This window comes from Spea bombifrons, chromosome 4 (assembly GCF_027358695.1).
Source record: "Spea bombifrons isolate aSpeBom1 chromosome 4, aSpeBom1.2.pri, whole genome shotgun sequence".
In the NCBI taxonomy this organism is placed as follows: Eukaryota; Metazoa; Chordata; class Amphibia; order Anura; family Pelobatidae; genus Spea; species Spea bombifrons.
The window spans coordinates 45,008,631-45,022,030 of NC_071090.1; the positions used below are offsets into that span (position 1 = coordinate 45,008,631).

Consider the following 13,400-nt stretch of genomic DNA (forward strand, 5'->3'; position numbering starts at 1 on the left):
GAAAAGTCCAGCTTTTGTTAACAAAGCTCATTATTGCTGAACGATAACAACGCCTACACACAATTCCACATTGACGAAGTATGTACTAACAATTTGTCATCACTTTATGAATACTGCAGATATAAAAATGACCTTCTACTCACAGTGAGGGCTGTCATGCCACAGATAAGGAGGACTAATGCCATCTAAAGCAACAATTACTCCCCATCTCCAGAACCATCCAACCGTGTGTGGAGAGTTCTGGTCTTGGATTGGTTTTATAACTCCATTCATATTATTCACATCTACATGACTAAATACCGCTAATCTTTGAAAGACATATCTAAGCAACTATAACAATGTAAAATGCTGTTGCTTATCTGTTGTAATACCCCTTACATACATCTGATATTTTCTGCTAGCTAGGAAAACCACAGGGAAGGATGTGATTTTAACTTATTTATTACTTTCAGCGTCTGCTCATCTGTGGAGGATATGATTCACCAGATGTAGTTCATGGCTAATCCATCTTTGGATATAATATTTGCACACTAAAGTAATTTGGATGCCTTATGATTCAGATCAAGGGCTCTGTAGGTGGTGGTGTTTGTATATGCCGTGACATAATGGTAATCTTTGGATTCTCTAATGGGTCATCACTAGAAATATTTAAGGCTCATTCACGGAAATAGTACATTCATGCTGACAGTCAGATTACAGAGGTTACTGTGCGGTCAAAAACAAATTTACAATGAAAACAGTTTTTTATGAGTTACATGCTGTATGAAGTCATACAAACTCGATACGCAGTGTACAGTAACAACAAATGTCCCTTCAGAACAGGAAAAGTCCTAAATGCCCTTCTATTGATAATGGTTTCCTGCCTTGACTTTTAAAGGGCGTGCTTTGTAAAGTGCTTCTTAATGTTTCCCCAAACTCAACATTTTATAGTTCTATACACCAATTTATATACAAATAATCCAATTTAATTTAGTTTTTCGCAAGATCTGCATTATTATTCAAATCCCTTAAGTAATATCTACCCTGTAAGGTTACTAATGGTAATGGTTGTTGATTGGTTCAGACACCCTTTATAAGGGTTGGTGAGGAAGAGGAGGAGGAAGAACATTACAGGTATTGATTAGATAATGTTTTTCTGCAATTCCAAAACACTGTTTAACCAATTGGGTGATCAGGCTGTGAGGTCCTCAATTCCTCCACGGGCCAGTGGGCTGTGACCTCATATGCAGTCATACAGCAGAAAGGATGATGGCTCACAAGGAGAATTGCATGCTGCTCTGGGTCAAGCAACCAAGCAAAATATCCCACTGGCCGAGGGACAAATTCATCAGAATCACTGTGGGCTTGCACCACAAAACATATGTATAAATTTTCCCTTAAAAATCCATTTATTTAAGGATAATTAAAATATACTATAAGCAAAGTTGTATAACACAGTGAAGCTTCACTTTTCACGGGCCACAGACATCGCATTTGCTGTTTTGCTGTGTGGTCAATACACTGTTTTATGTATCTTTTTTATTCCTACAATGATTGCCTTCCGTGTGACCTAAATAGATTTTCATTGTAAATAACATTATTTATAGGAACACGTGTGAGTATGTCAGTAAGCACTTTCCTTTTAAATTAATTTTTGGTGCTCTCTATTTTACAACGTTCTGTTATTTAATATACTTTTTTTTTATCTCGCTGTCCTTTTACTTTGACAGAGTGGAATATTTTTCAAAAACCGTACAAACTGTTTAGAATTTATTTATTTTAAACTATGTCAAAAGTACCACCGCTACAGAGATTTACCCGGGCCAAGCCATCCCTGGAGCTGATTTCGTCCAGTAATAGAGTGGAGGTTGGGACCCTATTGTATTGTTAATCCCGTTACTGCCCCTGTTGTCTCTGGGAGGCAGATTAAGGGGCGGTTTGTATCCCAATATCTTAATTTATGTTAATGTGCGCTTTGCTGGTTATATCCAGCCATGTTTGTGAGTCTCGGCTAGAGTGTGGTGTCCCAGGCTAAGGGAGGACAAGTCAGAGGAGTAGTCGGTCAGACTATCCAGCTCTGTGACAGGCTGTGTTTGGCTAATACAAATATACTGTATATCTATTTTCATCATCAAGAATTGTGCACATGTCTAAAAAGCATAATTCCTGGTTGACGAGGTTCATTATCCTCTACCCCATGAAGAGGTAAGTGGGGCACTCCATCGGAGGTGTTTCCTTTACATTTCTGAATGGCTGTTTACACCTTCAGTCACTCCAAACAGAAAGCAAAGTACACACATGTTCGGTGACTGGAAATGTGCAGATGACATAGAAAAACCTGTAATTTTCCAGTGTATTGAGGTCATTTAGGTATTTTTTATTTCTGCATCCAGATACAGGCAGGAATCTGGAAATTTCCACTGAAATACTGGTATTTATTGGGCTTCCAGAGTTTTGCTGAAAGGCTGAGATGGCAAAGTTTTCACCGAACAAAGCTCCATCATATGTTGCGTGGTTGAACCCTAAAAGCCTAAAATGTTGTTCACAGACACAACAGTGGCCATTACTGGAACACTTGATTGCCCATCTGGCTAATAGTAGTTGGCCATCAACTTTACATGGAGTAATTAACCATTAAGCTTTATGGGTTATTAAAATAGTATTTGGCAGAGAGATTATGCAGTGTGTGTTAGTGAATTACAACTGCTGCACATATTTCTGTCTAATAAAGTCTGAAGGTTTATGTTTGAATACCGCTAATATATACTTTCTTACAAACACAAAAAAACAGTCAAGAAAGGTTTCCTATCTTTACTTCAATGAATACGCAGTGTATGGGAAGTTATCCAGATTGGGGTCTTAAAGACACCTTGTTGATTTGATTTAATGAAATAATTGTAACACCTGCCCATTTGAATGTGGCTTTACTTAATTAGCAGTTCAATATTATCCCCTTAAGGACAATGGGCGGTCCCTAAAGCCATTAAAAACAATGCATTTTAAGCCCGTACATGTACGGGCTGTGTCATTAAGGGGTTAAATTAGCTTTGTATATTTAACAAACGTTTTAAATAAACCAGTTCCTCCAGGTATAGAGACAGACAGGCCGTGACGTAAGCGTTAAACCTGGTGTTTGTAGTTGACTCTAAATACGTTATGCATATATGGACCTGTATAATGTGTAGCTAAAGCAGACTTGGCACTTTCCCTAAATTCTACAATGTACAGTTCCATGCAATAAATAAATTATGGAACTGTGTTTATTGTTTAAGATAAGCGGAAGTAAAGTGGCCCTGGTACTCTAAGGCCAGTGGCCACTGAACGACGTGATGCTTTTGCACAAGCACAGCAGAATAAATCAGTGGATCGGCTGTGCAAGCAAGAACAAAGGTAAAAGACCCGTGTCATCTGATCAGGATGATCAAATGTAACTATTTTTCTTTCTCAAGACTTTGATGCTTGATCATAAAAGAAATCAAAGTGAAATCATGCAAGCTAAATTGGCTCATCTCATGTCTGGAAACTCTTAGTGAATAAATAACTGCATATTAAAATGCAAAAATGGATTCTTGATACCAACATACTGAAATTTTGGCAATACAGTGTTTCTCTAGGTTTTGTTCAAGTACAATGATATCATGCTGAAACAGCTGGGCCCTGCCAAGACCTAGTTGGGGATATCCAATGTTGTAGTTAAGACAACTACAGCTAACATATACTCGCTGGCAATTTGTAACAGCATGTACTGGGTCTAGGCCTATGCACCAGGTCCGGAGATGGCCTTATGCACAAGGTCATCAAGAGGCCTTAGAAATCTCCCTTGTAACTGGCTTGTTTGCACTATAGGGGCTGCATCTATAGCCTCTGTAGCATTATTTCTCGACAACACACATCTTCTAGAGTTGTTCTTACTTTAATGGCATAGACTTTAGACTATGACCTATTGTTCTAACATTATGTCTCCTTTTAATAAGTTGCCTCCTGTACTTTGTGAAATAATCAATATTTTTTTTTTGTTATTCCATTTCCCCCTCTCTTCTTTCCTCCAAGCTATGCATATTAAGATCATTAGGCTTTCCTGATCATTTTTGATCATTGCAAACCACTTACTATTTTGTAGCTCACCTCCAAACCATCTCCAATGTGTCAATATCCTTCTGGAGATGGGCTCTGCAGCACTGTACGCAATACTCTAGATGAGGCCAGACCAGAGGTCGGTAAATTGCCACAACCACCTCCCTTTTCCTACCACTAATGCTTCTCGCTATACAACCCAGCACCCTGCTTGCTTTTTCCAATGCTTTATTGCATTGTCTACTTACCTTTAAGTCATCAGAAATAATAACTTCTAAATCCCTGTCTTCCATTGTCACTGACAGAACAGTTTTCCCAATCCTATTTTCTGCCTTAGGACTTTTACATCCCAAGTACATTATTTAACATTAATGAACATTAAACTGTACCTGCCACATCCTGAGATACTCCACTAATAACCTAAGTCCTTCCTATGAATATACGCCATTAACTACAACCTTCTGCCTCCTGTCACACAACCATTGCCTTATTCATTCAACTATTGAAAAAATAAAGGTTAAATGACCAAATGAGGTCAAAATCAAACTAAACACATAAAAATTCAAACTAAGCAAATTCCAACTATCTACTAATAATAAAAATGAAGAACACTTTTTTTCTCAAAATACTGTAGGTAAAAAAGAATTTCTAGATTAATTTCTTAACATATCAATTTAATTTATGGAAAGACACTTAGGAAAAATATTTATTTTATAAAAGTATGCAGGACTAACCAAGGAATACATACTGTACATTTGATTGATGAAGCATGAGAACATGTAGTCTTTCATATTACAAACACCCACCTTCTGGTCTCCACGTGTCACAATTAAGAATATTACAACACTTAATGAACATTAACAGTAAATGACAGCTAATGAAATTGAAATGAAACAAATGTAGAGTGTATACACAAAAAAAAATGTGTGAAAGGCTCACTTTTTCTTTCCAAATGTTTCATCAGCTACTATTGATCATGTCAGAGCTACAGCCACCCCTAACACTCACCTACATGCCACTGTCCTTAGTGTTAAGCACTGGGACATGACTTATTCAACATGCCTGATACGACACAACAAAAATCCTTATTTTTTTTAATACTATCCTTAAAAATAACATCAGGGGTATTTAAGGAGAGTGTTTGGCATGAGCTTAATGGGACATTGCGGCAGTAAAGTAACCTTTGGCACTCTAGAGGTGTGTACTATAATTCCCATAATGCGCATGTGCTATACCACCCTTTCGTGCACCACGTAGACAGCCCCTCCCCCGTTCTTCCAATTAGGGGAGAGGGTTGCACAGAGGCTCCACCATTTTAATGACCCGCTGTATGCACCCCCTCACAGCTGGCTTAGTACCAGATTGCATTTACTTCAAATCCCTTATTTTGTTATATGTTAGATTTAGCCTTTTTAAAAATCTCCCTACAGGTTCTAAATCATACAAAGACCTGTAGGAAGGGCGAGCACCTACCAAAAAGAAAATAAGGGATTTGGGGAAAATTTGAACTGGTACTAAGCCTAGCAGAAAAACAAATGCTAAAAGAAAAACTTAAAGAAACTAGTAGGACTGAAAAGAAGTGAAACATTTTTTTAGAGAAAAGAAAGAATAGCTTCTATCATAACAACCAAATAACATTTCAGAAAACGTACGGTAGGAGTTTTAGGGACATTCTCAGTAAACATGTCCAAATCAAGGGGGGCAGATCTTGAAATTTCTTTTAAACTTTTTCTGAAGCATTTATTGTTTTTCTAGATAATATACATTGGACGTTTTTCTATTTCTTTTTGCTGGCATGATTGTCAAAGTATAATCCAACTAGATTCAGTTAGCAGGAAGGCAACTTTAAAATATAGTGCATGGCTACTACGCCACATTATGTAAGTTCTTCTGTATCATCCTAGAATGTTGTTACCTAACAGACCAGATGAGTCCCCCAAGGGTTTCTCTTAAATGATGCATTACACTTCACATAAAACCAGTTGAAGGGGATTATTACTCTATAAAGTCCATGTATATATTACACAAAGATGTTTCTTTCTGTTTTTCCTTAGATAGTATGTTGATGTTCCCTTTGATCAATAGCACGACAATGAAGATGGGAGTTACTTCAAGAGGTAAATAATCTATTTAACTACAATCCAGCCACACTCACCATTTCAAAAAGAATTGTTAAAACAATCCTTTTGTCTCTAGCAGGGGATGAAACAGAGCCTTTTTTAGTCCTTTGGGACCATCCGAAGCCCTATGGGGTCTGCAAGGGAGTGTGAGGCTAGGAATTCTACCACTTCTACCCCTACAGGTACAAGTGAGACAACCCTGGCTACTATAGAGTATGTATCATCTAAATTATTAACTTTAGTCTTTTTAGATCATTGTATGCCATCACATTTGTGTCTGTTCACCAAACTGTGAGCTGTAGATCAGCTGAGCAGGAACATTTTCTTTTATTGTGTTCTCTGGGCATTATGAAGTGCCAAAGATAGCTAGTTTGTGCTGCTAGAAGGGCCAATTATATTCATAGTTAGAATATTACCTTAAATGTAATTGTGCTTTGTGTAGAGCTAAGGGATCCTTTTTTGTATTATTGAGCTGAGGAAATTAAATATGAAATCTTAGTTTATGTTATCTTATTAGTAAATGAATCTACTTGTGAAGTTGTGATATTTGTAGGTGTTAAAGACATCCCTGTCCTAAGCTATAGCCGCATAATGTAGAAGTTCAACATTCAGCATACAAGAATTGTGAGGGAATCACAATAGCACAATATATAGAACGACTGATAAAACACTGCACCAAACAAGAATTATGCTTTACACTTTATAGCTATGTATGTATCTCTTTTATAAATACAGCTTTAAAAACAACAAATAAACATAAAAAACAGTATAATACACTTGCTTTAAGGTGTCCATGGAGTGCTTTTTCATGGTTTTTAACTTTTCAAAAGTCTTGCTTTGTCATAAAAAGGAAGAAATATTCACAATATAAATTGTTAAGTAAAGTGCTTCTTACAACTGTAAGATTTACATTTCAGGAAAGACAGCTAGAACACTTCCTCAGTATACTTATTGCTGTACCTTCAAAAATGTTTTTTTTTCTTTTAAATATAACAGGTAGTAAGGACTCCCATATAAACAATATTAAAGTCCACATGTGGTATATCGGCCATTTTTGTTTTTTTTAAACAAGTACAATTTCATAAATGTTTATGCTTCTAAACATCTGCAATGACGACTGTCTAGTTCGTATGCGCCTGGCTGTGCAGGATACAACTATTTGGAACGTAATCCAGCGAACAGCAGAATGTTGCAATATGTTTTCTTCGCAAGTCTCTTGTGCATGCCTGTGTCCAAAGTAGCAACTTCCAACTACAGGGATCTCCCTTATTTTTCATGTGTGTTTAGTGCATTATGAAATGTAATGTGTCTTCTTCTTCCAGCTCACTTGCAGTCCTTCTTCAAAATCTCCACTACCTTCCTGCCAAGAGCTGGTCTCCAAGGCTGGACAAAACTTTTCATGTTGACAATGAGGTGACCAGTCCTTGTGTCTTCGTAACCAGCCACAAGATACTCCAACCCTTTAGCAAAAAAATAAACACACTATATTTAAATTTCAAGTCCATCCTAGTCTTGTGTTCATATCTACTTAATCCTTACAAATATTACAGTCACATTATAGCCATGGAGTAAAATTGTGACTCAATAAAACACTTTGGTGGAATAAGCCAACAACTTGTATGGTATTTGGCACCTAAACAACACTAAAAATATTAAATCTAAAACCTTAGGAAATTGAATTTTATGAAAGGTGATGTTGAACCGCTGGAGGGGTGCATGAGTATGCCAACACCATTATAGCATCTCGAGACTGTAATATTATATGATATCTAATGTATCGCTTTGCCTTAGTCTGTCAAGTCTAGTTTTGTCATAGCTCTTGAATATGTGTATTTTAAGAAGCGCTGCGTAAATTGTTGGCACTATATAAATAAAAATTATATAAAATAATAATTTTAAGGGAGAAAATATATTTTACAGGGTTTTAAAGAAGGCTAGTAATCAGTGTGATTAAGGGAATGAATCAGATGTTTAGCTTTTTTTAAAAAATTAGGAATGAGCAGAATATATTGAATTAATAGAGAGCCAAGTGTCTATCTTATGTTAACAATTCCATGTTTGTACTGAATAAGAGTGCAGAGTCTTAGTGACTGCTAGGTAGCCTCATTGCGCCGACAGCACAGATAGTTGGAGAGGTTTATTACTCCTAAAATTCACACAAAACTATTTATTATATCCACATTCACAAATCTAGCTGTATTTAATTGTCAAATCACACTTACCAGGATTAAGAATGGGACACGTGCAACCTCTATTGGTCCAGGACTCCGGATACAGGATTCTCTTCCCACGGACAATCTTCAGCTTCGTCATTTTTAAGACCTTCTTGATCTTTACATTAACTTCAGCATGAGAGCCTCTGTCATGAGCTGACAAAATCTTTATTTTTAACACTGTATAGTAAAAAAAAAGATATGCATTTAATGGCACCAACAGAATGGAGTCTACTTAATGCACTGTATTAATTATTAATGAAACACTGAATAACATTGGGGTTTGTTATCTCAGTAAATATACCGTTCTCTGTTAACCTTTGACCCCATATCCTATAGCTGTATCAATCAGAGTCTGAGTAGCATTGCTCAGGTATCCAATTACACCCCAGTTACACGTTCACAAGGCGCACATTTGCTTTGTATCCAACTAAAAAGTTTCTAGTCTTCTAGGCAATAAATTTAGCTGCTAAGCCAGTAAATCCTCCTAGAGTGCGATGAAAGGGTGGGAGACTAAGCTCAGTATGTAAGATTTATGCAGTTGTTTTGCTTCTCTTATCTTTAAGGAAGAAAACATATCACCCCTATCATGCTCAGGAAGTCAGTAATCATAATTTTTCACTGACATCGGACACCTTGAACTTTCCTTTACAGGTCTCAGTGTCTCTTTGCTGGGTAGGACTTATCTTCAGATCCACTCCCAGAAATGAAACAGGTGTACAGCATTCACAAATCCAAACATTCATAGCACACATAGACACACTGTGTTGCACAACATTAATGTATTGTTTATTTACAAATGGAAATGCAATTTCTTTTTTTTGGGGGGGTATATATGTAACTTGATCTCATACATAAAGCTAGTCAAAGAAGAAATGTGTGTGGTAAAACTGATTTTGGCATTAAATAAGGCATACAACTCTTAAATACATCTTTCAATATATACTATATGGACAGAAATATTGGGACATCTGACCATTAAACCAACAGGGACTTTGATGACATCATATTCTAGATATTAATATGTAGTTGGTCCCCCCTTTGCAGCTATTACAGCTTCACTCTTCTGGGAAGGCTTTCCATGGGTTTTGGAGGATTTCTGTGGGAATTTTCACCCATTTATTCAGTAGAGTATTTGTGAGATCAGCATACCTGGGAACTCTGGGAATTGCTGGGTGAAGCACCGCTTCTTCGGTTCTCTAGGTCAATCATCCGGGTCGCGGGGTCTTGACACGCCCCGCTCCCCGCCCATTTTCCCTTAAAATGAGGGGAAGGCCCCCCCGTCATCAGCAGGAACTCCCACTGACGTCGGCAGGAAATCCCACTGAGGTCAGGGAACCTCCTACTGACGACATGGGACTGCCCCCTGACGTCAGTGGGCAGTCCTGGCCGCGCCCTGCAAGGGAAGTATCCAGAGCCCAGAAGTTCCCGGGTACGGAGATCAGGCACTGGTGTTGGATGAGAAGGCCTGGCTCACAATCTTTAAAATTAAGTTTGACCGTTCCCTCTTTTTTATGGACTACTTAATTCTTGGTTTATAGTCAATACACATAGGGGTACATATTTAAGTACTGTGACATACACATCACTAACAGTAGTTTATTTTCTACTCACCATAAGAATATTTCATGCCACAAAACATTTTGGGATTTCCTAATATCTGCTCCTTGCATTCACACTTTCCTAAAAAAAAATAACACCACATGAAAATCTGTATCAGCCAGTAAACAAACACTAATTTAGCAGATAAAACTCCATTTCTCTGCACAAAAACCTTAACACATTATTTATTACTTCACAACCACTGAACACACCTCAGGTTCATTCTTTGAAGCTTAAAATGCTAATGAAAACATGTATACTGGTGTGAGGCTTCTTGATGTTGACTATGTGCCTGACCTACAACCAGAACCATTGCAAAATCTTACAAGTTGCAGGAAGGCTTTGACCCCTTTTGCCCGTGTAGCATAGAGAAATCCTTAAAGCTTTGAAACATCAAAGGCTGGACTCTTCCTTCCTCCTGGGATGTACCCTTGTCTCTGAGGGGGTGATGTGATTAAAGGGATAGATTAATGTCACATACATGTGTTTCTAGCAGTAGGGTTGGTAGAGCAGAGTATGTGGATGGCAAACTGGGTTTAGAATGTCAACCTGATGTTGTATTCCTCTTCCCTTTAAGATCTGGGCCAAACCAGGTATAGAGCTCGAGGCAAAGCTGGCTTGTCCTGTTACATAGCCTCTTGTTACCTGCTCTAGTTTCTAAAAGAAAGACAAAGCTGTTTCCTGGGGCATCGGCACAGGTGCCAAACAGCGGAGCTTTTTTGTTGACATTCCAAGCCAGGATAAACAGCAAACTGGGAGCAGCTCCCTGTCAATCCAGTAATTAGAAAAAGGAATGCTGGAGCATTCCAATAAAAACAAACTACATTAAATGCATTTTTCACTGACACTTATGAATTCTTTTTGAAAATTAAATTAAAACAAGGATTAGGAAAACCACAATTCTAGTTTCGGGAGATACATTTCAAGCCTTGTTGGGAAATGAATGTGCTACTTTGTATGGTGATGCCGTGGGTATTTTTTTTCCTCTCCATTACTCATCTTTCGCATTAACTAATTACATTAAAGACGCTAATCTGCACATACAGGTATTACAGGATTTCTTTTTAAATATCACAGTTAGGTGTCATCTCATTGTACATTGGTAAAGAGTATAGTGATGATATATAAATAAAATATATTATTATTTTCAAGTTATATGCAAAGATTCTAAAAGAAAGTACATTATACTGTCAGAATTAGGGAAAGCAGTAACCCCTGAAAAACCTGGTACAAAAGCAGCCAAATCACAGTCTCACCTGAGTGTCGAAGTGCAGAAAATGTCCGTTCATCTTCCCATTCCCAATGTTTCTCATTCCCACTCTCGTTGTGAAAATCAGGAAACTCACGATACCAGTTGATTTCAGTGCTGTGTAGTAAATGACATAGTTATATTTGTATTACTTTGTAATACAAAAAACCCTTAATAATATAACACATTTGTGTTGAAGAGCTTTGCAGGAAAACCTTACTGTTATCCATGTTGGTAAAACATCTTGGATAGGACTTGCTAATTTAGGGTTCTTCAGATTCGTTGTGGCTAAATACGTTAACCTGGCTTTATGATCATATGTGCGTCTATGAATAAGGGTATATTTTTGAAACTAATATCTAAATGCTGTGAGAGTTCTAGATATTCAGGCTTACTTGGTAATGCAGTCTCCGGTGAGAGGGTCGCAGCTTCCAGCACAGTCACATGGTCTACAGCCATATTCTCCAAATCCCCAGTATCCAACCATACATTGATCACAATGAGGTCCAGCTACACCTGGTTTGCACGGGCAGTCTCCGTTGTTGGGGTCACAGTATGTGTAGGAGCTATCGGGGAGCACTGCAGATCCAACAGGGTGACAGGAACATTCTACGAAGACAAAAGTGTTGAACATATACCCTTAATATTGAACTAGGAGAAGTTCAAGCAAATCCAGAAAACATTACATTTTATTAAACACATAGTTCATGGTACATTTTATGAAGCAACAACCCAACTTTATGATCTGATTCATGGCATAATTATCTACTGACAATTATATTTAGAGAATAAGTTTAACCTGGCACCATTTTCACCAACATTCCTGGTTAATCCAAACACTTTACTTTTCAAAACTGAATGTCTGAGTTTTGGTACTCCAAGATATTGATTAATTATAAGAAAAAACACTTCTTATAACATAGAAACCTTGTTGTGTACATGCTCTTATCAATGAGTATAATATTTACAAAACAAAAATGTAATTTGCCCTTATGTGAGTCCATTCACTCAATTGACTCGGATTACTAAAATACATAAATATTTAGGCAGTAAATTAGTCCCCACTCTGATGTATTTAGCCTCATTATACATCCAATATACATAAAGTTATGTTAACGTTACATATACTTTTCAACAACTCACTTATTAATCACATTGTATGAAGAATATTCCATATATATTGTTTTCAATCCCACTGACAAAAAACCTATATATGCATTCAGGGTTCTTTTTGTTTTTTTTTGTTTCTGGCTTTTCTGTTGCTATACTGCAATAAAAAAACTTTCTTGATATTTTATAATCAATTCTGTCCGGAAGGTATAATTGTTTTGTTCTTGTATTATTAATATCGTTGATACTTTTTAAATCTAATATAAAATTAAATCTAGTTAGAAAAGTTAACCATTAACTAATTGTTTAACATTGACATGAACTTTGTTTTTTATATTAAATCTCTATCTGTACTGGTTTTAGTTGTAAAATAACATAAGCAAAGTAAACTGGATTTTAAGTAGATCTTTATTTGTATATACCCGTTTACTAATGAAATTATTACATGTGTTGTAACGTTTTATATCTGTTATTGCTTGTTCCTTAATTAGGCAATTAATTCCACTCAAATGTGTAAAACATGATACTATCTGTTTCATATGACATTCCAGTTTACCGTATGCAGTGATTTAACAAAGCCGCAAGTGAAAGTATAAAAGATAAAAGTACTGGAACAAGTGGTTATGTTTGAAGGTTACAGTGTGGAAAATTGGTAGATAGCAAATAGATTACACAGGCCAATTTCCTCCCACCAGATTCTATGGGAAAGATGCTCGATGTGTTAGTTGAACAAGAGGTAATCATCTGAGCCAGTCCTACAGATGCTTTAAGCACTATCACAAAAAAAGAAAAAACTGTGATAAAATGCTTACTACCCACAAGTGTAGTCAATACTTTACTATATACCGTATTTGCTCGATTATAAGACGAGGTTTTTTCCAGAGCAAATGCTCTGAAAAATACCCCTCGTCTTATAATCGGGGTCGTCTTCTAATCAGACCCCAAAAAAATGCTGGCGCCATGCTGCTTACCGGTCGCGGTCTCTTCTGTTAGAAGCAGGAGGACAGGAAGCTTGCAGCGTCCTCACAGAGCTCTATCTCCCCCTCCCTCCTC

General features: G+C 37.1%; 1 protein-coding gene across 1 annotated transcript in view; it reads right to left on the bottom strand.

The window, feature by feature from the left end:
- Positions 1-6,859: 6,859 nt before the first annotated feature.
- NTN4 (netrin 4) overlaps positions 6,860-13,400 on the bottom strand; it is a 53,227-nt gene continuing 46,686 nt past the window's right edge. Inside the window, exons 6-10 of the mRNA XM_053462037.1 lie at positions 11,633-11,846; positions 11,245-11,354; positions 10,001-10,069; positions 8,396-8,566; positions 6,860-7,633 (exon numbers count right to left, since the gene is read on the bottom strand). Of these exons, the coding sequence (XP_053318012.1) occupies positions 7,497-7,633; positions 8,396-8,566; positions 10,001-10,069; positions 11,245-11,354; positions 11,633-11,846 (701 nt within the window). The 3' untranslated portion in view covers positions 6,860-7,496. The remainder of the gene's footprint in view (positions 7,634-8,395; positions 8,567-10,000; positions 10,070-11,244; positions 11,355-11,632; positions 11,847-13,400) is intronic.